Source organism: Tyto alba, unplaced genomic scaffold (assembly GCF_018691265.1).
Source record: "Tyto alba isolate M040663 unplaced genomic scaffold, T.alba_DEE_v4.0 Super-Scaffold_18, whole genome shotgun sequence".
NCBI lineage: Eukaryota > Metazoa > Chordata > Aves > Strigiformes > Tytonidae > Tyto > Tyto alba.
This window is the reverse complement of record NW_024881280.1, coordinates 24,619,193-24,645,822: the sequence shown is the minus strand read 5'-3', so window position 1 is coordinate 24,645,822 and position 26,630 is coordinate 24,619,193. Positions and strand designations below refer to the sequence as shown.

The 26,630-nt window shown below is 58.1% G+C and overlaps 2 protein-coding genes across 5 annotated transcripts in view; one reads left to right on the top strand and one right to left on the bottom strand.

Annotated features, from left to right (window-relative positions):
- Window positions 1-761: 761 nt before the first annotated feature.
- On the top strand, window positions 762-7,512 carry NGB (neuroglobin). The gene is made up of 4 exons (XM_042790919.1): window positions 762-966; window positions 2,267-2,378; window positions 3,944-4,063; window positions 5,245-7,512. The coding sequence occupies exons 1-4, from the start codon at window positions 860-862 to the stop codon at window positions 5,389-5,391; spliced, it is 486 nt and encodes a 161-aa protein (XP_042646853.1). The 5' UTR covers window positions 762-859; the 3' UTR covers window positions 5,392-7,512.
- A 2,232-nt stretch (window positions 7,513-9,744) lies between these two features.
- TMEM63C (transmembrane protein 63C) overlaps window positions 9,745-26,630 on the bottom strand; it is a 34,319-nt gene continuing 17,433 nt past the window's right edge. For 2 of the 4 annotated variants that reach the window (XM_042790912.1, XM_042790911.1), the window contains exons 2-24: window positions 23,737-23,842; window positions 23,266-23,486; window positions 22,830-22,909; window positions 21,626-21,713; window positions 19,393-19,430; window positions 18,829-18,971; window positions 18,451-18,502; window positions 17,906-18,014; window positions 17,409-17,482; window positions 17,224-17,304; window positions 16,980-17,100; window positions 16,728-16,861; window positions 16,357-16,479; window positions 15,692-15,845; window positions 15,043-15,149; window positions 14,109-14,195; window positions 13,526-13,591; window positions 13,246-13,408; window positions 12,934-13,039; window positions 12,563-12,730; window positions 12,175-12,290; window positions 11,937-12,008; window positions 9,745-11,854 (exon numbers count right to left, since the gene is read on the bottom strand). In XM_042790912.1, coding sequence (XP_042646846.1) covers window positions 11,642-11,854; window positions 11,937-12,008; window positions 12,175-12,290; window positions 12,563-12,730; window positions 12,934-13,039; window positions 13,246-13,408; window positions 13,526-13,591; window positions 14,109-14,195; window positions 15,043-15,149; window positions 15,692-15,845; window positions 16,357-16,479; window positions 16,728-16,861; window positions 16,980-17,100; window positions 17,224-17,304; window positions 17,409-17,482; window positions 17,906-18,014; window positions 18,451-18,502; window positions 18,829-18,971; window positions 19,393-19,430; window positions 21,626-21,713; window positions 22,830-22,909; window positions 23,266-23,463 — 2,493 coding nt within the window. In that variant the 5' untranslated portion in view covers window positions 23,464-23,486; window positions 23,737-23,842 and the 3' untranslated portion in view covers window positions 9,745-11,641. The remainder of the gene's footprint in view (window positions 11,855-11,936; window positions 12,009-12,174; window positions 12,291-12,562; window positions 12,731-12,933; window positions 13,040-13,245; window positions 13,409-13,525; window positions 13,592-14,108; window positions 14,196-15,042; window positions 15,150-15,691; window positions 15,846-16,356; window positions 16,480-16,727; window positions 16,862-16,979; window positions 17,101-17,223; window positions 17,305-17,408; window positions 17,483-17,905; window positions 18,015-18,450; window positions 18,503-18,828; window positions 18,972-19,392; window positions 19,431-21,625; window positions 21,714-22,829; window positions 22,910-23,265; window positions 23,487-23,736; window positions 23,843-26,630) is intronic. The other 2 variants (XM_042790914.1, XM_042790913.1) reach the window with 1 other exon arrangement.

The following is a 26,630-nucleotide window of genomic DNA, read 5'->3' as shown; positions in this document are numbered from 1 at the left end:
ACTTCTGTTGTGCTGCTTGAGACCTCGCTTGCCCCTTCTTGCTTTATTTCATCGTGCTGCCTAAAGCCTGGGGCCAAATTGCAAGCAGTGTTTCCCTTTGTCTGAGCAATAAAGGGAAGCTGGGTGCCCTGAAAACGTTTGACAAAGCTGACATGTCTTCTGGTCTGTTACTAACAACTGTGCCTGGTTCAGCTGGCTTAATTAGCCTTAAATTAAGCACGTATCTTGCAGTGCCTAGATTGCATCTGCCTGTAGCAGGTGGCTGTGGGGTGTCCTGAGTCTCAGTGGCAGTGGCCAAGAGCAAGAGGACGGTGTGGTGCTGGGGCCCCCCACGGCGCAGTCGCTCTCGGGGGGGGCTCTGTGCTGAGGGGCGAGCGGAGGTGGCTGGGTGCCGGTGGGCCCCTCGCTACCCCTGCTCTGCCGGGCTGGGGAGAACCGGGCCCATCCGAAAACGTGAGCCACGAACGAGCTCAACTTTTGACTCCTGACCAGGGGCCGCGAGCCTGGGGTGGGGGGCTTGGAGGGGTTTAATTTTTCTTTCTTTTTTTTTTTTTTTTTTTTTATTTTTTTTTTTTTTTTCTTCCTGCCTTCTCCCGGGTGGGAAATACAAAGCGAGCTCGCCCTTGCCCGTGAGGCGGTGGGGGGAAGCCGCGGGTGGAGGAGAGGGGCGGCGGGGCGGGGCGGGGGGCGGGGACCCCCCCCCCCCCCCCCCCAAAGGTGAGCGCGGTGCCGCCCGCCCGGGGGTGCGGGGGGTGCGGGGGGGGGGGGGGGCAGCGGCGGAGCGAGGGGCGGCCCCTGCGCCCGCGGAGCGCCCGGCCCCGGGCGGCGAGGGGCAGGTCCCCCCCCCCCCCCCCCCGCCATGGAGAGCGGGATGCCGCTGTCGGGCGGGCAGCGGGCGCTGATCCGGGAGAGCTGGCGGCGGGTGAGCGGCAGCCCCGAGCAGCACGGCCTCGTCCTCTTCACCAGGTGAGCGGGGCGGCGGGGAGGGGGGACCCGGCCACCGGCACCCCCCCCCCTCCCCGCCGCGGGGCTGGACGGGCTCCGCTTCTGGCAGAGAAACGCTTCCCTTCGCTCGGCGATGGCTCCCGGCCGGCTGCCCGGCATTTCCCACCCTCCGCCAGCGAGAACTTTGTTATGGGGAGACGGAGGGGGAGAGGCAGCGGGCAGGTTTTGCGCGTTTCTGCCCGCCGGTCCCCCCGCCTCGGCACCGTTACTTCTGGTGTTTGAGGAGCTGCGTGTCCGCCCAACTCCGGGGAGCGTGTGGAAGGGATCGATCTCCGAATTGTCCCTGAGCCCGGCGCTCTGCAGCCCCGGGCAGAGCCCTGCCTGCCGGGGAGGGATCCAGCCCCAGGGCGGAGGAAATGGAGCGCCGGGGAGGGGGGGGGACACAGCTGAACCCCAGCTCCTTGCCTCTCCTAAGCAGATTTGACGTTTCGATTATGGGAAGAGAAAAAGGAAAAAGTGTGTGAAAAGTCGTTTAAAAAAAGGACAGTCGGAGAGATGATGACCGGCTTCCAGGGTGGCGCGTAGCAGGCAGGAGCCAAACCTCGCAGAGCAGGGCTGTGAGCAGCAACAGCGAGGTTTGGGGGGTTTAGCGGAGGGGGAGAGGGATGCAGGAGTTCCGTGTGCAGGATGGGAAGAAGAGAGATTGTCTTGCCTGAATTCCCTGTTGTCTCCACGGCCTGTTAGATCTGCCTGGGTGGCTGCAACTGAGACCCATATGTGCCTGGCATATACTGGCAGGGAGGATGGCGGGGGGGGTGGGGTGGAATGGGAGCTGGTGAAGCTGTGGGAAAGTGAGGCGTTAACTGAGTTTGTACATCACCCCCTTGCTCAAGTAGGAAAGCTGGCTGGTGGGGCTTGCAGGCCTTCCCTGGATTTGGGAGCTTCGGGGCTCAAGGGGATCGTGAGGTAGAAATGGGAACAGTTGAGACAACAAGCAAGACTTTGGGGAGAAGGGCTGGACTGGGAGGAACTCCAGCGAGCTGGGAATGGTCCTCAGGTGCCATAAACACATATCTGAGAGCTGGGGCTGTGGGCTGGGGAAATAAAGACTTTTTTGACTACAGGTAACCCGTGTTGCCCCAAACTAAGATTTTTTTGGAACTTCTGGGTCCTTCGCAGGTGCGGAGAGACCAGTAGGTGGGAAGGGAGGCAGAGCGGGGGGCTGCAGGTGTGTCGCTGATGGGGTTGTTCCTGGGATGAGGAGAACTCTAAATAAAGCTGAGGAAGTGAGAAGTTGGGGGTTTCTCTCTGGCTGTTGCAGGTTGTTTGACTTGGACCCTGACCTGCTGCCCCTCTTTCAGTACAACTGCAAGCAGTTTTCCAGCCCTCAGGAGTGCCTCTCTGCCCCCGAGTTCCTGGATCACATCAGGAAGGTGAGAAGCGGGGCTGGGGCATGGCTGGAGCACAGCGTCCTGGAGGAGGAAACCCTTAGGCAATGGCTTGGGACTGTGGGGTGTCTGACTAGGGGACACATGGCAAGTCTCCTCCTGAGATGGTAACTGCAGGGGGTTACCCATGCTAGCTAGCAGAAGGTGCTATTGCCAGGACAAAGTGCTCTACAACGGTGGGGAAGGGATGAGGAGGTGGGTTGTGGTGGGTAAGAAGCACCATGCTGATTTCCACGCTCCCATCTGAGCGTGAATTGCCTCTTGTAAATGTTGGAAACCCCCTTCTTCTACCGTGAAAGTGCCTCTGTGAGCTCACCTCTGTCCAGACAAGGACTGAAGCCCTCTGCTTGGCCCCACGCTGACCAGGAGGTGGCACGGAGCTGGGGGGGGGCCAGGCTCCTGCCGACCCACTGCTGTGGAGAGGCTGTTGGTGCGGCTGCAGAGCCAGGAGGCCCACGGCATCCCTTGGACAGCCTCCGGGAAAGTGCTGCGATACACAGTTGCCTCCCCCCAAAACAGGGAGAGGAGCGATGCTGAAGCCGTCTGGAGGAGCACGTGCATGGACAGAATTACAGCCGGTGCTGCAGAGACCCTTTGCTGAGCCCTGAAGAGCAGCCACGCTGGGGCAGAGCACAGCCTTGGCTTGCAGATGCCTTCATAAACTGTCTGGCTCCGTCTTTAAAGCAGCTTGGTGCCTCGCTTGCCTGTCTTTATTCCTCGGAAGAGGCTGTTTCAGGACTGTGCTCCCCTGATAGCTGCAAGCTTTTTGTTATTTTCCAGCCTCTGTTTATTGGCAAAGTTAAGTCCATTTTTACTTCTGCTATTATTGCCTTGAGCTGAAATAGCTCTTTGCTCTTGTTGGAGATAATTTCCCTGTTGAAATTATAGGGCACAATTCTATCACCTCTTGGCTTTGCCAAGCTAACTATGCCCTGGATTTAATCTCTTCTAATTTGGCGTGTCTGTTCCCTTTATCCCTCATTAACCCTTCTCTGTCCTGTTTCCATTTGAGTCTTTGTGCTCCTGGCAGACCACAGCGGCATGTGCTTTACCAGACCAGGTCTCTTGGCTGTGCTATCCACTATCTCCTCAAAACACCTTGGCTGATCTTAGAATAGGAGTTGCCTTATTCACAATTACACCATCTTGGCAACTTCTAGTTGGAAACTCTAGTCCTGGCACCTTCCAGGGCTCCCCTGCACTTGTCCTGGTGTCCTAAGAGCTGTAATGACTGTCAGTGTTAGATCTTAGCCTGTAACTGATCTGCTGTCGGGCTGTTTACCCTCCCTGGACCAGGGAGGTCAGCAGTGCTGCTTGCTCTGTCCCCTCTGGCAGTGTCCCATGGAAGGATGTGGTGCGTGCTGCTGCCAGCATGCCGCACTGATGTGACACACAGATTGCAGCAGAGCAAAGGAAAGCTCAGAGGGCGTCTGCTGGGCTGGGAGGTGGTCAGGCTGAGAAGGGTGAAGTAGAGGGGTCAGATTCTTTGTTCCTCTGTGAGGGCAGCAGAGCCTTGCCGTTAATGTTGTTCTGCCTCTGTGCTCCTGCAGGTGATGCTGGTGATCGATGCTGCTGTGAGTCACCTGGAGAATTTGTCCTGCCTGGAAGAGTATCTCTGCAACCTCGGCAAGAAGCACCAGGCAGTCGGTGTGAAGGTTGAGTCTTTCTCGGTGAGGTGTCCCCTCTTGTCCCTCTGCGGCTGTGTTTGTGCAGCCCTGCCTGCAGTCCTCGGCTGTCCCCATCCTTCTGCGCACGCCTGCTAGGTTCAGCCAGCTGGAGAGAAGGCTGGTGGCTCAGGGCAGCCCTTGAGTTGCTGATACTTGTGTAGCAATGTTGGCTTGATCAGGGAAACCCTTGAGCTTCATTCATTTTCTGCCCTCCCCCAGTAAGCCCAGGGAGAAAGGACAGAGGGGTGTAAGGCCTTTCCCCTGTTTGAAGAGGACCACAGTTTGGGACACTGCAGTCTCTCCTGTGACACAGGGTGGCAGGCTCAGCCTTTGCCCTGGGCCCTGGATCTCTGCATCAAATGCTCTGGGCAAACCTCACCGCACCTGGGAAAGGGAGCATCCACCTCTCTCTGTGTCTGCACTGGGATGGGGTGGCTGCACCTCAGCCCCCGTTTCCTCCATGGCAGTAAGAATGGAGCATCCTCCATATTGAACCCTTGCTTTCTCTTCTGCCATCAGGCACGGCCAGAAATGCTGGATAACACAGCCGGGGAGGGCAGGTTGAAGGAAAGGTTTCTAACCAACACATGACTCCCTCCTGATACCGCTAGCTTTGGTACTCTTCAGAGGGAGCAGGGTCCCCTTTGCTTGGGGTAGCGATCCCCACCAGCCCTGCGCTCAGGGTGTGGGTGCTCCTGGATGGGGTTGCCTGCAGCTCTGTGAGGAGCAGTGCCCTGTGGAGAGGCCTGAGAGGCAGCAAGGCAGCCCCTGAGCATTCAGACTGGGGTATGACCCACTCTCCTGACATCAGGGCATTGCTCAGCTCTTCTGATCCGCTGCTCTACCAGGGGATGGGGCTGGTTACCTGCATTTGGGAGCTGTGGAGGATGGATGTGTACCTCTCCCCTAGTGTCACAGGCGAGGTGTCAGCCCTTGCCCCCTGCCTGCACTCCCTGCTCACCCAGGGTGTGGGGTGAGGGCCAGCACAGGGCAGGGGAAGGAGATGGTGTGGGCTGGCTCTGGCTCCCCTTTGAGCGGCCAGGGATGGGGTGTCCTGGGCCCACTGGTGGTGTAGGAGCAGCAGCCCTGCAATGGGAGAAGTCCAAAAAGGCAGTGAAGCGAGAGAAGGGGCTGCGTGTCGTTCCCCAGTGCTGAACTTGACGCCTCCCTGTTTGGTTTTTCAGACTGTCGGCGAGTCCTTGCTGTACATGCTGGAGAAATGCCTTGGCAATGCCTTCAGCCCAGATGTGCGGGAGGCTTGGAGCAAACTCTATGGTGCTGTGGTGAAAGCCATGAGACGTGGCTGGGAGACCCTCCCAGAAGGGGACTAAATGCTGCCAGCCATCCCCATCCTTGACCACGCAGCGGTCCTGGGCAGAGGGAGCGCTCACACCACGCTCTCTGCCTCTCTCCACCTCTGTCTTTCTCTGTGCACCAGCCCATTGCTGTCTCCTCCAGTCACGTGTGCTTTGGGGCTCTCCCAGTGATCCTGCCTTGCTTTGACACGACCACATCTCTGCCTTTGCTAAGGGCTGGCAGGGTACGTCTCCGCAGTGAAGCCTAGGAGTGCCGCAGCACAGGTATGCCACCCTGCCCAAGTTCCTTCGGGCTAGCTGGAGCTTCAACACCCATGTACCTACTCCAGTTTTAAGCTGGCTCATCTTCCCTCCTCTTGCTACCCACCCTAGTTAGATGACAGCTAGCGCAGACCTCTCGGGCTTATTTGCCTGAAATCCTGTTTGCCTATTTACTCAAGGCCTTCCAGGTCTGGCCCTGCTCGCTCCTCCTGCGCTGCTGTGCCCAGTTCAGCTGTGGCGATGGTGGGTTTGGCTCCCTCCAGGGGCAGGGGCAGCAGGGGTGGGAGCTGGCTGTGCCGTGTGGCTGTCCTCCCCAAACCCTGCGGGGAGCTTTTCCCCCTCTCTCTTCACCAACACATCACTACCGGATGGTTAATCCTGGTGCTCTCTTCTGCCTTGCCTCTCCCTTGGATGGGAACCATGTCTTTTCCTTGTGTCAGGTTGGCCACAACTTGGTGTGTTTCCTAGGGATGCTTCAAGCAGTGGGGTCACGTTAATCTCACGGTGAGGCTGCTTTTCGCAGGTCTGGGCTGCCAGCTGAAAGGCTTTGTGTTAGTTTGGCCGGTTTGTTTAATCTTAGAGCCAGCTGAAATGCAGCAACAGTGGTGGCTCTTTACTGCTTTGTGTAGACGTCTTAAAATAAAAATGAAGGTTGCAAACATGTCATGGCAACAGCTTCCAGAAATCATTCTGGCTTCTGGCCAGAGGAAGCATAGCTGGAATTTCTCTGTCGATGCTGTCAGGACCTGGAGTGCTTTCCAGCTGCACACAGTGCCCATTTGCAGAGCTCCTCACCCTTTAGTAATCCCTCCCAGCCATACCTGAGACACAGCTGCTTCGGAGCACAGCGAGGCACTCAGTTAGGTACATGCAGCAGTGCTGTGTCAGGACAGGAGTGGGAAGACAGCATCTGCTGGAAGAAATACCAGGAAATGACTGAGAGGCAGCACCTGAGAGTTCTGGGGGGAGCTGAACTCGAGCGCTTTGAAAAAGAGTTCATCTTTATGTGGAAGTCGCTGTGGGACAGGCAGAACCATGTTTCCAGCTGTCACTAGCCCCAGGGCAAGGACATGGAGCAAGCATTCAGTTACAGACAGCACCCTTTCTTGCAGCTTCTTCAGGGCAGGGGGAGCCAGGCGTAGAGGGCTGAGATGGTCCTGTTCTAGAGACATGTTCCTCCTCTACTCAGACCTCTTCTTCTCTGGGGCAGGAGAGGGCTGCCCGCTCCTCACAGCTGTGGCTGAGGTCTCCCAGCCCCATGCCATGAAGGGGGTGATGGGGTGCCCTGTGAGATGGGGCTCTGCTTCCCTGCCACCAGGCCTGGTGGTGGCTGGGGGCTTCCAGCAAGCGAGGAGCCCTCCAGCTGTGTTTGGGAGGGGAGCTAAGGGCTGTTGTGGAACAGGCAGTGAACACCCCTGTGTAAGATGCTCGCGGTCCTCCCCGTGCTACCAGGCTCCGCTTCTGCGGTCCTGCAGCGTGGTGCTGTGCATCCTGGCCCATGGCTCTCTCCATCACCTGGGTCAGGTGAGGGCCTCATGCGTTCTCGTGCCAGGCAGTAAGGGATGGAGGCGTTGGCTATGATGGCGTGGTATGGGGCAGGAGGGTTTGGGAATGGGAATGTCCTCTTTGCAACCTTGTTCTGGGGCATCAGCCTTCAGCATTACGGGGGGACCTTCTGGCTCTGTGTGACAAGTAGGCAGCTGTGTGATGGGTGGGGTGTGGGTGTTGCTCCCCCAAACCATCCCTGCTCCCTGTAGCTTTCCCAGCTCCTTGACTTCTCTGTACCATGTTTTGTGTAAGTCCCAAGAAAACTGAACTAGTCTGTGTGCCTCATACCCAGCCGCACTGTTTAATAAAGATCAACAGTGAGTCTTGGCCCTTTTTGCTGTCTTATGTTTATGGCCCAAGCAAGGCAATAAAAAAAAAAAAAAAAAGATGGTGACAGGGATGGGTTTACTGGCTTCTTGTTGGCTCTAGCTTTGGAGATAGTGGTCCCTGGGAGTACTTGTGTAGTTCAGCTCAACTGACAGAAGAAGGCATCCAGCACCAAATGTCTGTTGGGAGCTTTTGTGCCCTATAATTGAATGGGTGAGCGGCAGTGGGGCTACCAAAGGCGTCCTGCTGCTGATTGCTCGTTACCCTTCAAATTTAATGATCTCTTAATGGAATTAGAGTTTTAAGCAATCAGCCTAAAAACCCCTTTTCTGTTGTTCAGCTGCTGCTTTTGTTCTTTGAGATAGCATTGGCGCACTCATTGCTGGTCACCCACTCACTGCTGGCTGCCTGCAGCCGCAGGGCACGGCGTGGCAGCGAAGTCTTGCCCTGTTCCGTGCAGTGTCCTCCCTGCCAGTGGGGCCGTGGCCCCAGGGAGCAGCTGCTGGGGATGCAGGAGGTCCTGTCTCCCCCTTCCCGGGGGATGCTCAAGGTTTGACATGGTGGGTTTCCATCCCTGGGAGAGTTGGGTACTTGGCCCTTGTAGCCCCCTCCCCTGCCACCAAAAAACCCCACCATTCACTCAACCCAGGACAGCCCTGAAGAAGGATGGTGCCTAGAGTGGGGAAGGCAGCTCAGGGTCTGTAATAACATCTCCCGAGGGCTGGAAATCCCAGCCCTGCCACAGGAGAGCATCCAGGGAAAGTCACGCTGCTCTGCCTTGGGCAATGTTTAGGATGTGGCTTGTTCCGCAGGGCAACGTGCAACAGACTGCAAAGGGTGAGGAGAACAGCAGAGATATGAAAGTGAAGAAATCCTCTGTGTGGTTCATCGCTAAAATAAATTTTCCAGCTCTTCCTGGCCTGGAGCACAGCAGCCAGCCTCAGGGCTGGCAGTGGGAGCCCAACCCCAGCGTGGCGGGGAAAGGCCAGCATCGCACCCACCAGCAGCACCCCTGCCTTCGCCTCCCCGCACCAGTGCTGAGGGTTGCCACAGCTCCCACAAACCGCCCCTTCGCCTTGGATGCCGCCCAGCGGGAATGCTCCCGGCACTGCCCGCCGCCGGGCGCAGTGGGAGATGCTGTGCAATTGCTTGGGCCCCAGCTGGGAGGGACTTTTGTATGCGCAGGCTGTAATCAGGTGAGTGGGTTTCTGAGGGCTGGCGTGGCGGAGGCGCAGTGTGATGGGGCTTACACAACCTCCTTCGGCTGAGATATGTTTCCCCGGCACAAGGGCCAGGAGATCCATGAGCCGGGGAGGCAATTACAGCCCTCGCTCACAGCTAGGGCTCCTGCCTCAGCTCCCTGGTGCCAGCAAGGCCCTGCATTTAGCCCTGCTCACCACTAATTATGAACTGTGGGGGGCCTCTGTGGGGATGTGTGATGAGAAGAGTGGGGTTTAAAATTTTCCCAGTTTTTCGTGCAAAAGGAAACCCAGGCTGGCCAGGCAGGGCTCATCCCAGGGGAGCAGTGGAAGGGCTGGCAGGAGGGACCTGCTGAAATCAGAGGCAAATCATTCAAGTAGGTATTTGGGTGTAAAGAGTGTGTTTTGGGAGGGAAGAGGGGAGCAGAAGAGCACTGCCTGCTCAAAACCTACAGAGAGGCTCCCAAAATGGTGTTCACCCCCTTCCCCGGGACTTGCTGGTGGGCAGTTCAGCTTTGGGAACATCTGTTCCATCCCCAGATGGGATGGGTTCCCCCCACTGCCCCACTCCTTGCAGTGGTCCCAGAGGAGCTCCAGGCCACTCTCCTGGTCCCCCCCCAGGCAGTGTGTGCCCCTCCAGTGGTGTCCTGGCAGAGGATGGGTGGGTGAGGCACATGCCTGTCCCAGGGCTGCCCCCCCCATCGCCAATGTTGGGGATGGTGCCAAGGGCTGTGACAGCCCTTCCGAGGGGACGTGGTGGGGTGGTCCCCTGATCCCCCGCCTTTGCTGCTTCTGCACACCCACTGGGGTTTGCTTTTGTGGGGCCCATGGTGGGCAGCAAGGTGCCTGGAGGTGGGGAGGTGTCTGAGAGGGCACCTCGCCCCTGAAGCCTCTACAGGACATGCCCATGAAGGGTCAAAAGCAGCCCACAGGTGGGGAAAGTGGCTGGGGTACTTTTGCAGGCTCCAGCAGCAAGGGTCCCCGCTTCTGGCGCCGGGCAGGATGTGTTGGGGTGATGACAGCAGGCAGCAGCTGGGTGAAGTCATTTTATTCAAGGCACGGTCATAGCAATAAATCACGAGAAGGTACAGACCTCTGGCACGTTCCTACAGCGGGGCAGCCAAGGGCAATCGGACCAGCAGCCCGAGCTCCCGAGGACGTGGTGCCGCTCGCAGGCACTTGCTCCCACCCAGAGAGAGGCCACCAGCATCCTTCCTTGCACTGCAGGCAGCCCTGGGGGCACCTGGGCAGGCAGCCACAAGCCCCCCCACACCCCCCAGTGCTTTTTTTTGGGTTGGGAGGGAGCAGCTGAGCTCAAGGCTCCCCTGAGGCAATCGCTCAGTGGCTAGCATGCTGCTGCCATTGTCCCAGCATGCAGAAGCATGGGGTGGGACGAGGGCCACACGGCTGCCAGCTGGCTGAGCTGAGAGCCACCAGCCCCCCAGGGACGCCCCAGGACCCACTTGAGTCCAACAGAGACCCCACAGCCTGCTGCTGGGCTGCCTCTTACCTCAGCCCCAGAACTGACACACTGTGCCTCCCCCATCCCAGTGGCATTGCCATGATCAGTGTCTGCCTTTGCACAGCATCACTCCCCATGCCGGCAGCCCCAGTGCCGGCAGAGCCGCATCACCGTCCCTTCCCTCCATGCACGGTCCCGGCACGGCGGCTAGAATTGCTCTGAAGCCAGCAGGAAAATCAGGAGCAGGAAAACCAGCCCTGAGGCCAAAGTGGGGCCAAGCGAGGAGCCAGCATGTCCAGGTGGGCTAGCCTGGTGAGAGAGGGGCTGAGCGGGGTGAGGATCTGCCCTCATCCCCAGGGGCCTCCACGGCTGCTGCGGATGAGATGGAAAACCCCAGGGATGCTGCCCAGGCAGGAGCCGGCACATTTACACTGACCACAGCAGGATTCACACTCGAGAGGTGGTGTGGCTGCTGGGGGAGCATCCCATGGCTGCGGCTCGTGGGCAGGGGCAGGATGCAGTGAGCCAGGACATAGACACTGGGGTTCCTGCCAGTTATTCCCCCCCCCCATTTCTGTTGCCACAGGATGGAGCCATGCAGGGTCCCATGGCCAGCCCCAGGGACAGCGCGAGCACGAGAGGGATGCTGCTAGAGGGAGCAGGATGATGAGGAGCTGTCCTCGCAGCCATTAAACACACTCATCACTTGCCCTCCCGCTTCTCCCCGCGGACCCAAGGGCACAGGCACGGTGCAGGAGTGGCGGAGGGATGGGGTGGGAGGGTGGGGAAGAGCTGGACTTGCATTTTGATGCCTGCTAAGGGGCAGGGCCGCTGGTGCTTGGGCAGATGCGGGAGCAGCCCTGGGCACTCACCTCTTCCACCAAAGCACGGGTGTCTCAGCAGTCCTGGCTTTAACGGGCAAAGCCTTGGGGGCGGCAGTGGGGGTGGGCAGGAGCCTCCACAGCTGGCACCAGGGGAGGCAGCGGGATGGCCGCCGCAAGCAGTGGGCAGACAGGGTGGGAAGCAAAGGTTAGGGTTGACCATCCCTGCCACTGAGGACCCGTGGGACACTCTGGCAGTGGGCACATTCATCTGAGCTGTCTGGGCTGCTTCCCCCTCACAGAGGGGCCAAGGCCTCCCTCCTGCCCCCAAAAGCATGGCCTCTCAGAGGGACCCTCTCCCCACACCGCTGCACCCCCTATTCCCCACAGTGGGCTGGAAGAGGCAGGTGGGTATGGGGGGGGGGGGGGGGACACGGGGCAGGGCTGAGCTGCTCCAGGCAGTGGTGGGGACCGGCAGAGCCTCCCACTACCTCCCATGCAATGGGGTCTCCCCCTCACATCAATCCTCTTGTCCCCCCGCTCTGTCAGCGAGGCGGCCCCCACCAGTGCTGGGAAGGCTCCTTCCTGCCCCCCGGCATGTCCTCCACTCGTGTCACGGCTGGTCCTCGCTCCGGTGGCAGGGATGCTCACTGGTAGCGGGCCTGGCTCTCCATCACAGGGCCACTCCTGTACTCGCCCTCCACTGTCTCCAGCTCCGTCTCGAAGCTCTGCAGCCCCCCGTCCTCCCCGTCCTCCGCTGGCTCCAGGTGGTTGCCCATGGTGCCGTAGGACTGGTGTGCCGGGGAGGCCGCCGGCGTCAGGCTCAGCTCAGGCTCCTGCAGGACGGTGGCCACAAAGAGCTGCCCCGGGGGGGCAGGGGGGCGTCAGGGCCCAGGGGAGTGAGGGGAGGTGGCCGCAGCAGGGCTGGGGAGGGGTACTCACGTTGGAGTTGGGGGTGGAGGAAACGCTGCTCCGCTCCACATCATTGAAGGCGCCCTCAGACTGGTCAGACATCTGGAGAGACGGAGGCAGGGAGGAAACAATGGTTTGGGGGTCACCAGCAGAAGATGGAGGGGCAGCCAGGTGCCATCTCAGACTCCCCACAGCAAACACACCCCCGAGAGGCAAGGAGGGGATGCAGCGCGGCGAGGGAACAGGATGGGTGGCTGTCTGCACTCACCTGGTAGCTGGAGGGTTTCCGTGGTTGCAGCTTCTTCAGGCAGAGGCCAAAGAAGGAGAAGACGATGCAGGAGAGGAGGACCACAAAGGTGAAGAGGGTGACAGGGCGGGTGGGACCTAGAGCACAGAGACACTGGGGCAGCACATGAGCCACCAAGGACCTGCTGCAGCCCCAGGCTGGCGCCTGCTTTGGGTCTTACAAGCTGTTAACCCCCTTTCCTAAACACTAGCTGACACCCCTCTGCCATGTGCCAGGTCTCCATCACACCTTCCCCCTTCCCATCCACCATGCCATGCCCAATTCAGGGATGACACCAGTGGCTTGTCCCCCCCCAGGCATCAGATGTGACCCTCAGCAGTGGTGGGGGGCAGCCCCAAGCTCTCCCTACCGAGGCGCAGAACGGAGAAGAAGAGCAGCCAGAACATGCAGAGGATGGGGGCCACCACGACCTGGCTGATGGCAGCAACGTGGAGGCGCTGGTTCAGCTTGGTGGGGATGTACACGTAGTAAATGTTGTACCGGTCAACCATGTGCTTGAGCAGCATGTAGAGCAACCCTGGCAGGAGGAGAGGGGCCGTTTGGGGGGGGAGGACAACAGGGACAGCCAGGTTGCAGGGACGGCAGGGCAAGGCAAGGGGACTATGACCAAGGCTGCCCTCCCGTACTACGTAGGAAGCTCGCGCTCCCGCGTCACTGCGGGTGGCTGGGACAAGTTGTTCTTGGGGCCAGCGGGACCATCGCGCATGGGATCAGACTCACCGAAGGGGACAATGATGGGGCAGGTGATGCTGTAGGTCATGACGACAGAGAAGATGCAGCAGGTCCAGGCGTACTCCAGTCCAAACTGGAACTGGTAGGCTTGGCTCTGGGACACAACCAACAGCGCTGTTACTGCCTCTGCCACTGCAAAGGCCGCACTTGCCTTTGCACCCTGGTTCACACGATTGCCTCCCCCGCCTTATCCCCCATAAAGCCTGAAGTCCCCATGGCACGAGGATGGTCTGTTTCCAACAAGCACATCCCTGCTGTGCCGGGGATCGCTTAGGCTCAGAGGTGACCAGAGCCACATACCCGCTTGACGTGGAGCCGCTCGGGCTCGGACTTGGCGAAGCAGAGGCGGGCGGTGTAGACAAGGAGGCCTGGGATGCGCAGCAGCTCCATGGCTGTCCCAATCAAGCTGGAAGTGACCACGTAGTTGACGAAGAAAGCCCCGTTGTCCGGGAGGAAAACGCACCTGCCCAGAGATGCAGAGGGTGAGAGGGTGCTTGGGCAGGTGGCCAGGAGAGCCGCTGGAGGCTGGTGTCGAGCGCTCCTGCTCGCCCAGGAGGTTCGGGAGCTGCCTGCTACTCACTGGAACTTGATATTGGCCTCATCCAGAAAGTGGGTGTCAAAGAGCCAGCGGAAAAAAAGGTCCAGGCTGGAGAGGGTAGAAGAGGAGCAGCTCAGAAAGAGGGAGAGGTGCAGAGCAACACGGGGAGCACCAGGAGGTGCCTGCTTTCCTCTGCCCCAGGTGGGTAAGACCTTCTGGACCCTACACTGCCAGAGCACCCCTTTCTACCACACAGGACAACCACGGCATGGGTGCTCGCCTCCTGGACGGTCAGGACTGCCGTGCTGGGGCTACACAGACACCTGACCTGGTCCTTTCAGGGTGTGCTGAAGGGCTGAGCCCCAAGCAGGGCACCCTCAGGTCAGCCACGGCAGCCTGGCAAGCTGCTCCATTCCCCTCCTCTGCAGGGGAGCTTTCTGTCCGTGCCTGTCAGGGAGCAGCTCGGCACGGCTAAGGAGCAAGGGTTTTCCTCCCCAGACAGCTGTGTTTCAGTGGCAGTGGGCCCCTAGCCCTTCGGGGCTGGCTCGTGGGAGGCAGGGGGCCCGGGTGCGATCCCGGGTGAGATCCCGGCTGCTGGGGAGCAGCTTGTCAGGGTGGTCCGTACCTGCTCAGCCCCAGCGAGGGCAGGATGATGACCATGAACACAAGGAAGAAGAAGCACTTGTGCATGGTGAGCTGATTTTCACTCGACCTGCGGAGAGGGAGGCAAGAGAAGAATGCTGCACTTTTCCGAGGCAGAGCAGCTGGTGGAGGGAGAGGCTGGGCTGAGTCTCGCTCTTCACCAAGGAGCTACTCCCAGCCCCAAGAAGCCATGTGCATTTGATCTGTGCAGCCACTGGGGTCTTGCAAAGCTTCTTCCAGGCTCAGGGGGAGTCACCATGAGGAATCTGTTGTAGTGAAAGCTCTTGTCCTCCCAGAAAGCTCTCACCTCCTTCATCCTTGTCGTTTCCTACCATCCCTGCTGGTGTAGACACCCAACAGGAGTCAGATAGGTGTCTACAACAGGTTCAGGAGCCCCCGTTTCCCCTGGGAGAAGGAAGGGAGGTGGTGAAAAAGCTCCTGCAAGGACTCAGTAGACCAGACACAGGGATTGGGGCCAGTGAAGGGTTAAGACAGACAGAGCACATTGTAGGAGCTGGGCAGAGATTCCCCTGCTAGGAGACTTTGAGGATCCTGAACCCATACCTCTACCTTGGAGGGCTGGAAGCACAGCTGGGATGTGCTGCCCAAGTCAGGGCCATGGTCCTGCCGCTGCCAGTCCACCAGCACACCATCCCTTTCACAAACTTCTTGAGACCCACCTTAAAACCAGATCCACTGGCCTCTGTCAGCAGCCTGGCAGAATTTAGGGCTATTGCAAGGAAATGGCTCCTTTGGGCATAGACCTGAGGCTCCTTCCATGGAGGGCACCACCCATGGGGCTCTGTGGGGGTCTGCTGCTCCACTGCCTGCCCCTCTGCAGGTTGGGTCCCGTGAGTCCTACGAAGTTCCTCCCATCTACCACAGCCCTGGGGAAGCATGGGGACCAGCCCCGTTACCTCGTCCAGTGCGACTCGAAGAACGCCGAGTAGTAGACGAGGAATGGCAGGAAGACGGAGAAGGCCCAGAGCAGCAGTGTGGGGAAAAACTGTGTGATGATGGGGTTCTGCAGGAGGAGAGATGCCGGACACCCCCTCAGGAGCCTGATGGAGGCTTCCTGGCACAGGATGGTGTGTGCAGTGGGCAGGCTGGGGCATCCCCTCCCTGAGCAGGGGCATTTGTTTCAGGAGAGAAGAGCTTGGAGCCGGCCAAAGGCATCACGGGCATGCTCTGAGCCCCAGTGCCTGTCCAACAGCTCACAGGTCAATGAGCAGGAAGGAGATGTGCTGCTGGCAGCACCTAACATCTCCCAGAGCTCTTCCCACCCTTCTCCTCTTGCATGGACAACAACCTGCTCCCCGCCTCCGTGGACACCAGCACCAAAGCTCAGGTTTGCACAGGTGCCCTGAGGCTCTGCCACTGGACACACAACAAGAAAGAGATGGATGGCAAGCAGGGCCATGACCACTCCTTGCCTTTCACCAGCTCCCATTCCCAGTGATGGCTTGTCTGCTTGGGCCAGTGTAGAGCTGACACCCTCCCCCTGTCACAGACAAGCATGGAAATGGACACCCGTTAGGAAAGCTGGCATAGGGCCCCAGGGACTACCTTGAGGCTCTCCACAGGGTGTGTGACGTTGAACATGTCCATCGTGTTGACGATGATGGCTGGCGTGGTGAGGAAGAAGAGAAGGACGAAGAGGCAGATATTAAGGAGGATGAATCGCACCCACCAGGATGTGCCACGGACCGATAAATTCTCCCTGTGAGAGGAAAGCACAACTTGGACATGGTGTGGAGGAAAAGCCATGTGTCCTGGGCGTCCCAATCCGGCCCCCCAAAGCTCTGCTTCCCACTGAGAGAACCAACCATCGTGGCAGTCGTCGCTCTGAGCTCACCCTCTCGCCTTCCCCGTGCTGCTGTGCTGACATGTGCAGAGCCCCAGGACCAGAGGATGGCCACAGGAGAGGTCCATACCACCAGGAAGCTCTGGAGTCAGGCTGGAGATATCGGAGCCTGGCAATTACCCCAAACCTCACCTGGCTGAGCCCTGCCACCCGTGAGGTGATCACCTGTCACCCCTGCTGACTTCTGCTATGGCCACAGGAGGGACTGTCAGCCCCTGCCACCCTGGGAGAGTGCCCTACAGATATGGGCACAGGTTCCCTGTAGATACATGAGTTCCTTATAGCTACGGGCACGGGCTCCCTGAAGGTATGGGCAGGGGTTCCCCCCACATGCTTGCCCCCCCTCCCTCCCACCACAGGGGTTCACCAGATGATATCGCTGGGTGCAGGGGCATAGCGAACGCCCCAGTGGTGTGACTTGACCACGGTGGTGACAGAAGACTGCTGGGGGTGCTTGCGGCAATGGATGTGGCTGTAGTCCTTCAAAATCCTGCAGGAGGAAGGAGCCGGGGGTCAGGTCCAGACCAAGGGCTCAGGATCCCCCCCCCCACACTTCTCGTGAGACCCTCCCCACAGCCCCAACAAAGCGACCATCTCTGCAGGTGGCAGAGGCACAGAAGAGACAGACCCATCCCTCGGCTTTGGCTGAAGAAGCCGGCGAGGTGCCCCAGTTCCCCGGCAGCGGTGGCTGCCGGGCTGGGGGGACAGCGCCGTGCCTGTTGCACGAGGGGCACTCACGCCGCCGTCATCCGCTCGTCCTGGAAGGTGACGAAGGCCATGTCGAGCCGCTTGAGCGTGATGCGGTTGCGCTCAGCATTGAACTCGTCCGTGAGCTTCTCCTCCAGCTCCCCGTAGTACTGCTCGGCGTCCACCTGCGGGAGCAGCCGGGGCTCAGCCACACCGGCCAGGCTGGGGCACAGGCAAGCTGCCACGCTCTGCCTTGCCCGCAGTGGGGATGTGCTGCCTGCAGCCCTGCCCACACCCTCCTACCTGCTCAAAGCCACAGAAGCGGCAGCAGAAGATGCGGGCACAGGGGTGGGTTTTGATCATGATCTTCCCCTCTTTCTGCGCTTTGGTGGTGAAGTAAAGCCGCCCCTTCATTGCCTTGCGCCTGCCAGGAAGCCGACAGGAGCGAGGGTCATTCGGGGAGCAGCAAACGGACTGGGTCCCTTGACAGGGTGGGCCGGCGTGGTACACCCACCCGCAGAGGCAAGGGGGACCTGCACGGACTCACCTCTCCACATCCAGCTTCATCAGCTTGCGCACATCGAAGCAGAACTGGACGTTGGTGACGGTGCAGCTGGGATAAGCCTCGCTGCGGGCACAGGGACATGGTGGCACCAGGAGCCGGGGGACGGGGACAGCCCCTGCCACCCGCCTGCCAGCCACCCGGCGAGGCCGCGGCACACTGCTACTCACTGGAAATGCTTGATGATAAGGGAAGGGTCTGTGATCTCCTTGGGGATGTGGGTAACCATCAGTGTCCGGGCGACCTGGGGGAGAAGAAGGGGCAGAGGGGGTGGGTGGGCAGGGGCTCTGTGGGATGTCTCACTGCTGCCCAGCCACCGGGAAGGCGAGCTGGGGCACTGACTGCCACCCTGGAGACTGATCAGCACAGCCCTTCTCAGTGCCCACTCCCAGACCCCAGGGGCATAGCTGGACACTGCCACCTCCCAGACGGACACAGCAGAGCTTCAATTTCAAGAGACAAGGCGGCAAGAGAGAGCGAGATTTGGCTCTGGGATGCCAGGCTTTCTCCAAAAGCTGGAGAAAAACAGCCATATCTTTCCTTGCCTGGCCAGCCCTCAGGCTTTTTCTAAAGCCCTCCCTACCTACTGGGACCATCCTTTCCACAAAGCGCAAAGCTGTCCGTTAGCACTGAACAAGGCAGGGCTGGAGGAGGGGTGGTTGCTTACCTTCTCGTTCTCTCTGTATTCCAGGTGGACAGAGTGGTGAGCCATGCAGAGGATGGTGAGGATGAAATAGATGAGGGCAAAGATGCTGTGCAGCCACAGGAGACGGTCCCTGGAGGAAGGGAAGAAGGGGATCAGCAAGCACTGCGGCGGGCGCGTGGCATGCAGACCAGCCTGGTGCTCAGTGTCTCACCCATGGCCACCCCTGCCACCCAGCGGGACTCCCACCCCAGGGAAGAGAGAGGCAGCTTCCAGGGCGTTGGCTGAGATACTACAGAAATGAAGCCACCCAGCACCCCGAGAGCACTGCTGCCGGCAGCGGGGTGCAGCGAGCAGTGCCAGCGTGCTGGCTGCCGTGACTGTGCTTGGGCATGGTGCAGAGAGACACGGGGACTACCGTGACCGGCGTGCGGCTCACATGGACCTGTCCCTGTCCCCGTCCCCGGCAAGGGGCTGCGGTGAGCGCCGTGCCTGGGTGCTCCCAGCAGCGCCCACCACAGCGGCAGCACCCACAGCCCCCCCCCCCCCCGGGCACGGGAGCCACGTACTGCGTCGGGATGTTGGCGATGGTTGTCCGGCCGAAGTGGGTGGGATTGTGTCCTGCAGGGGAAGAGGAGAAGCGGGAGGTTAAGGGAACCCAGTGCAGCACGCATGTCCGTGCGTGCAGGGTTAGCGGCTCTGGTCTTTGCTCCCTCCTTTTCCACTTCCCAGGTCCCCACCAAGCCCCCACTGCCCTGAAGCTCCCTGCCTCTTGCGCTCCTCTCTCCCACAGCTGATGGTAGGTTCCTGCTCACACAGGGGCTCCTGACAGAGGGGTTCTTCTGCCCTCTGTCCCACCGGCACAGTGCTCACCCTGACGGACGCCGGGGAAGCTCGCACCACACTCCTGAGCTATCCCATGACCTGGGGATAGGCGAAGCACCTACCCAGGAGGTCCCCTGAGAAGTTGACGGGCAGGATGACAGCCACGGAGAGCACGCAGACCAGCATCAGCAGTACCAGGAGGTGCCGCTGGAAGGAGAGGTAGGTGGTGGCGTCGATCCCACACTTGCTCTGAATCTCCTCATCCCTGGGGGAGAGGCGAGTGTGGGTGAGCACTGGTGGTGCCTCCCCACCACCTCCCGCCCCAGGGACACTGGCTGCTCCGGCCTCACACAACCCACGCCAACTCATGGCATCCTGCCTGTGGCGTGTGGAATTTGGGCACAGAGGGAATGAAGGATGTAAGCAGCCCTCAGGCTGCCATCCCGTTACAGGACTGGCTCCTGCCAGAAGAGGTTGAAGCCCTTTTCTTTGGGACAGGATGCAGGGGCCAGGAGGAAACACAGAGGTGAGCCCTCTGCTCTCTCTCCAGGGTGGATGGTTTAAGAGGGCTCTCCTCTGCCACTGGTCCCAGCAGCTCCAGGTGATGGGCCACCACCTGTGGGCATCAGCTCCCCAGGGGTGGGCAGCGGTGGGGCACAGCTGTGATGCCAAGGACACACACTTACTTCATCTGGTAGATAGAAAGGAGCCAGGAGCAGAATCCCTGGAAGAGAAAAGAGTCGGGATGAGCCAGGGGTGACCACCTGAGCACAACAAGCGCTGGGGACACAGGCAGAGGTGGTGCTGTGCCTGGGGCCAGGAGCCTGAGCAAATGGAGGCAGCGCCCAAGGCAGCCCAGAGATGCTCAGCCCAGCAGCCTGTCTGCAGCGGTGGCAAAGGCCTCGGGAGGAGTGGGAAACATAGGGCATCTCTGTAACACAGGCTGCTGGCTTCCAGCAATTCCCTCCTCTGACAGTCCCTAACATGCAATGCGCTTTTTGGACCACCACCGAGTGCTGAGCTGGCACTGCCACAGAGTGATATAGGACAATGTAAGATCTTGTGTAATAGCTCGCTCCCTGTCACTGTGTATGCAATGTTAGGGTTTTTCTCCCCTACACGTTATTTTACATTTGACCAACACTGGAGTTCATGCAGGTTCCAGGTCCTGGTGCCGTCCTCCCGGTCAAGGCTGTACTGAATAACACTCAGCCATCTGAACCCTTCTCTTCACCCCTTCCTGGAGGGTTTATGCTGAGCTTGGGTGGGGAGGACCCCAGGTAAGACCCTGTGCGATTCCCTTACCCTGCCCCATGAGAGCTAGCAGCTTCTTCCTCCTCTCTATCCCCTGGCTTTAGCCATGCCAGGACCTTCCCTCCTACCTCACAGCTCAGCTTTGTCTGATCAACCACCACAGGAGGCTTTGGAGGTGCAGGCATCCCCATGCCCCCAGCAGTTCCACTGGGGCCAGAAACCCCCTTAGCACACCTGGGCTGACTACCTTCCTATGCCCCTCCCTGGGGGGTCTGCTCTGGAGAACCATGTCTAGGAGATTGTCTGTGCAGACCCCAAGCTCCCTAGGCTGTAATTTGTTGGGTTTTCCAGAAACCCTCCCGAAAAACAGCATTTGTCAGCTGATTCCCAACTCTCTAGGATCCCCACGTGCAGGAGAGAGCTTGCACACTGCAGTCAATAGCTTGGCTATTCGTCTCAGGGTTGAGTGAGAAGTCCTGTGCCTGCTCCTGGGAATTTGTGATGGTAATGGGAATTTGCCAGGCTGCTTTTATTGCAACCTCATCCTCCAGCCCCACTGCTGGAGGGATGCTCTCATGCTTCCCCACAGAGGAGGGGTCCTGGGCAGGAATTTGGACAAGCTCCTCCTCACTGGATACAGGCACCAAAACTTTATTTAGCTCTCCTGCCACATTCTTGCCTTCTCCAGCAAGTGTTTTCTACCTTCAACATCCATCAGCCCTATAAATCCTCTGGCAGGTTTCCTGTTCCTGATGTGTGAAGAAAAATCCAGTACTTGCTTTTATGTTCTCTACAAATTTCTCCTCAAACCTGCTCTTCTCCCCCTCTTAGTGTATTTTACATCTAACCTGGCAGAGTTTAGATTTTCCCCATATGGGAACAGCTTGACTTTCAAAATGATGTCTTCTTACTTCTAATAATCTCCTTTAATCTGCTCTTTATCTGTTCTGGCTTTCCCTGTGGTCTTTCTCACTTATTTTTTGATGAGCAATATACATTTGCCCAGAGCATCTGGAACAGATCATTTAAACAGGCCTCCTGCCACCTGCAAGGATTTTTCTTCTTTACCTTTCCTGCCTAATTTTTTTTAATAAGTCATGTAACTTTTTCATAGTCACACCAGTGACTAATTTTTGAGCTTTTTGCTGCCAAAAAAGAGAAAGAAACAGACAGCAAAACATGTCCATCTCTGCTTGTTTCCAGCAAAGCCTAGCTTGTGCCTGGTGTGCTAGAGAGAAACAGAAGATGACTTTAAAGCCCCCGCAGCCCACCATGCCAGCAGAGGTGGAGGTGGGATCCAGGGGACTCTGTCCTGCCAGGGCCAGAAAGGTCCCTGCGTGCACACAGTGAGGCCCTGGCCATGCATCTGAGCAGGTCCCTGCAGCCGGCAGGGACGGCCACACAGCGGGGAGATGCTCGCCCCGGCGGGAGCATCCCCTCCAAGCTGCCCTTCAAGGTAGAGGGCTCAAAACAAGCCAAGACAAAGAAACCTCCAGCTTTCCCAGGAATACCTCGCTGCTAAAGGGTGTTGAGCAGGAAACCCTGTGCTGGAGGGTTTAATTTCTCCCGTTTAACCTCTGAGCTGGGTTTCTGGTGAAGAGTAGGGCAGGCTGGGCCAGGATGAGCCCAGCCTGGGCTCCTGCTGCCACGGCTGCCAGCACTCACCACGTCCTTGTTGTCAGCATCCAGGGGGCTGCTCTCCGATGGGGACTTCTCCTTCTCACTCTGCTCTCCATAGAACAGCGACGTCAAACTTTGCATCGAGGGAAGGAGTGGAGGGGTGAGGCAGGAAAGAAAGCAGGCAGGAGAGGATGAGCACCCTCGGAGAAGCTTATCCTAGGAGAGCAGCCAGGAAAATGCCTTCCCCCTCCCCCCCTCCTGTACTGGGACTGCACCAGCAACTGCTGTTGGGCTCGGGGCAGGGGCTGCGTCATGCTGCCTGTGCCAATAAGTCCCCACAGCTTCTCTGTGGCCCTGGCCCATGCTGGGGTGGCTCATGGAAAATTGGCCTTAGAGCCAGGACAAGGGTCTGCTGAACCAGATTTTTTCTATTTCACTGGTTTCAGCCCTCTTCAATGACATTACAGTAAAAAGAATGTAATCAGAGCTTGCATTTTAAGTACTGATTGCACCTGTGATCTCCCTGGTGAAGCAAAACTTCGCCTGTCCAATGCCAGACAGCTCCAGAGCCTGAGGCCAAGAGGAGCTGCAGAGGGGAGAAGGCAGGAGAGGGCCTTTTACAGAGTTTGCTCCTGCAGGCTGCCCAACCTTGCAGAGACCCCTCCTGTCTGCACCTGCCTGCACAAAGTAAGATGCTTTGCTGCCTGGGGCAAGCCGTGTTTTGGCAGGCAGGCGGCTGTGGGCAGCACAGCCCACCTAGAAATCTGTTCTGGGCTCTGCTTTCACCAGGACACCGGTATGGTTTGTGGGATTCTGCACCTAGCCTGAAGGATGGGCCAGACAAGCTGCCTCAGTGACATGAAGTTCAGTGTCATTGCTGCGTGTCTTCCTCTGCCTCCTCTGCCCACCAGCCCTGCTCACCCCGAGAGAGCAGTGGGGAAGAAGCAGTGACCCAGTCCTCACTCAAAAGCAGCTCTTGGGCCTCTGTCCTTCCCAGGACAGTGCCCTCCCGGGCACCGAGAGCACCGTCATTAAACAGTGCCTGCAAGAGGGAATCAAAGCTGGCCTGGGATTTCCCTCTTACGGCAGCAGACAGTGCCTCTGCCTCCATGGGCAAGGGCAGCCAGGCCATTCCCAGCAGGAAGGAGGGACAGGAACACCTGCTGAGCTCCTCCGTGGCCCACCCTGCAATTCCAGCCCTCTTGAAGAGGCTGGAGCCATCACTGCGGTGGCCTTGCATCCTCCTCACCTATCATTGTCCATCAGCAGTGCCAGGCGCCCATAGTCCCAAGCCGCTTTCCGAAGGCAGGAGAAGACCAGGAGGAGAAGCTGGAAGAGGGAAAAGGAGAGGTGAAGGGTTTTGCCACAGGGTCTCACCCCACGGGATTTCCTCACATCCCTCCTTTCTGTTTTCTCACTCATGAGCCCAAGCTCATGCAAAACTCTTGCTTCAAGCCAAACTGCTCCTGCCCTGTGATACCACTGTGGGCAAAGTTCTTGGTCCCCTGCGCTCACCCCCATTCCCCCCCGTCAGCCAGGTGCCCCAGTATACAGGCTGCACTCACGTGTGGCTGTCAGCACACCCATAACACACCCACCCACCCACCCACGCTCACCGCCAGACTCTGACACCACAGCCCGGGGCTGCGGTGCCCATAGACACGGCACCCTCCTGGCCCGCTCACCAGCCAGAGGATGAAGTTGATGGCGAGCACGGTGGGCACGCCACCAAACGGCAGCCCCTCCAGGACCGTGCTGCGGGAGCGGGCGCTGAAGCATTGCTCCTCCGTGCTGTTCACCAGGGCGTCCAGGAAGCTGAGAACATCCAGCGAGGTGGGGCCGGCACCGTCAGGCGCTGGCTCCACCGAGAACACGCTCTCCATCGGTGCTGTCGTGGGGCCTCACCCTGCAACACAGGGCCGAGGGTGTGGATGGAGAAGCCTTTGCTTGAAAAACAGTCGTGGCTCTTCCAGGTCCTCCAGCGAGCTCCGAGGAACTCACTAAGGGCAGGGAGGGGACTAACTGGTGACCTTGTAGCTTCCCCAGTCCCAGTCTCTCCCAGGGAGGGGCTGTGGTATTGCTGAAGAACTCACAGCTATCTCATAGCTGTTCCCCACCCTATTAAAGCCCCTGCTGTTTGGTTGTCTCTGTCATACCTGAGACAGGTCTCTCACCACCTCTGCCCCTCAGTCCTGGAAGTTGGGTTGCATCATGGCCACCCTGGTGCAGTCAGCAGGCGGGAACGAGGAGCCGGAGTGTTTGCTTGAGTTTGAGAATAAGAGAAATGATGATGTTAAGAACTGGGCTGCTTGGGCTGTGCTTGCTTCGTTCGCTACAGCCACTGTGTGTGGAACATCCCTAAGCCCTCCCTTATCCTCCAGCATCACGATCTATGTGACTCAGGAGTCATGGGACCTCCCTTCCATCTTTCCACTAGAGCAGAATTGCTCCTTCTAAGGTATCTCAATGTCTTCAGAAGAATCAGCTTCTCAAAACCCTAAATGCCAGGCTTCCCCTCCACTTCCCCAGGAGCTGATACCACAGGCTACAGTCCTCACCGGTAGGAAACACCTGAAGGACATGAATGACCAAGACTGTGGCTTGTTTCCAAAACCTTTCCTAGTGCCATCCTTTAGGTAGGAGAGGATCCTCTCCAAACCTGCAGTGCCTGGGACCTCTGGGAACAAGCATCCTACAGCAGCCAGCATAGCTGCTACTCATGGGAATGCCACAGACCTGCGTTCCAAGACGGTGCTGAACGGCCACTGCACTCACCAAAAGGACAGAAGGAGAGGGAACCAGCACAGCAAACAGTACCAAACACAGGGTGAGGACAACAGGGCCAGAATATCTTCCTGTGTGCCTGCCACGTCTCTGCGTGCCTTGGAGTCCCCACCAGTACTTTTAGCCAGCTGCTCCTGGTGCCTGGACTGATGTGTGGCCTTCAGAGGAGGACAGCTATGACTGTGGGACCAACCACATTGCCAGGGTGAGAGGCACCCTGGGACAGCAGGGGTCTTCACAATGGTCCATTAATAGGTTGTTGGGGGGTTTTCAACCAGGCTGGGTCCCTAATGTCTCTTCCAAAAAGACCCCAAGTTAGGATATCTAGTACTTTTTAGGTAGATAAAACCAGAGGGCTGAAGATCCCGCTTAAAGGAAGACTGAGGTTACCAGTATGTGGGGAACAGATAGACAAAGAAGCATTGTCTTTGGAGGCTTTGAGCAACAGAATAGAATTTTGAAGTTGGCCTGGTCCTGAGCAAGGGCTTTTATTTGATGACCTCCAAGGGGGCCCTTCCAGCTGCAGTTATTGTACATCCCTATTCTCAGAAACTTGTGCTCCTGACAAGAACATCTCGCCTGCCTGGAGTTTATAAGGATTTATATGAGTGCCCTGCCCTGCAGACATGCTAAGCACAGTCTACTGTGACCAGTATATCGTGGCCAGTGCAAAGGCCATGTGAAACCTCAGCATGCTTATTAACATGTACTCCTGTGAGCTTTGTATCCAGGCCACTGGGCATTCATTCCCCTCCCTCCTTCTTATCTATCCAGCCACAACTGGGACCCTGCTGCAGCCTCTGCAGTCAGGCAGCGACAGCTGATCCCTGCTGGGGGATGCTCACAGCCCACATGGACAAGATGAAGAGGAGCAGGAGCCATGGTGTGATTAAGCAATGGAGGAGGATGCAAACAAAGACAGCCAACACCTCCAGGGACCTGAAGATGCAAAGTGTTTATGGTGGTTTTCCCCACCAAGACCAAAGAGGATCAACCCTTCTTTAACACCAAAGGAAACTTGATTGAGAGGTCCTTGGGGAGCATAGAGAGAACACGCTCAAAATGCCTTGGCTTAGAAAGGGGATCTTCCTGAGCTCTACACAGATTTGCTTTTGTTGGGAAACATTTACTTCTGCTGTGTCAGTGTGACAGATGGGAGACTACAGCAGAATGTGGTTTTATGTGCAATGCTGTAGCCCCAGCCTCTCTCTCTTAGACCATGAAGCTTCCTGCTGGAGGAGATTAGTCCTGTCCTAAAGCTTCTGAGGAGCCTGGACACTCCCACTCCATGGCTGAGCAGAGCAGGTAGGACAGGGAAGGAGCTGACAAAGGTTACATGCCTGAGACTCTGACTCGCTTTGATCTCCTTGTCCAGGGAAAGGAAAGACCGAAGAAGAAAGAGGTTTCCAAACACAGATTTAAAAAAAAAAAAAAAAAAAAAAAAAAAAAAGCTCTGACAGCCTGACAAATGCAATCAGGTAGACACCAGGGATTCCCAAAGGATTCTCAACCCAAGCTCTCAAGAGGATTGAAGAACTTAAGAACTACTCTTGGTGCCTGCAGTTTCCAAATTAAGCACGGAGAGATGGTGGCCTGCTATTTTCTTAATTTCTGAAGCATAAATTCTAGCCTCCCAAGAAATCTCCACTGGAAGCCAAAGAGTGGCTGGGATGCTTGGACCAAGGCTATGAGTCCAGCAGAGCCTAAGGTTCGCCCCACTCCAGGGTTAGGCTGGCACCTGGCTACCTGCATAGATGCCTTGAAGAGATGTCAGAAGCCACCGAACTACAGGCATCAAGATCCCCAGAACACGCAGACCCATGACAGTCCCTCTTACTGTGCATATGGTATAGTGTCACCTGGCGCATGGGCTTCAGTGCCTGCTACAGATCTGCCCATGCTGCCTACGGCATCTTAACCTCTCCTTGGAGGTCCCTAGCCATATACATATTGATCTGGACAGTCCATGGTGTCTGGAAACATCATAGTCCAAGCTGGGACAGCTGACCATTAGTATGGTTCCCAAAAGAACTACCAGGTCACCTGAGGTATGCTGATACTGCTCCAAAAGGCATCCCAGTAGACTTGGGGCTGAAGTACCATCCCTGAGGCCAGGTGTGAAGTGAGGGACGGGCTGGCAAAGCCTCCCTGTAGAGCCCTCAGTTGTGTCCTGCCTCCCAGCAGGGGTTGGGAGTCCCATATGTCAAGGCCTAGCATGGCCCCATTGGGATAACAACCCCTGAAGAGGGAGCTCCAACAAGGGGAG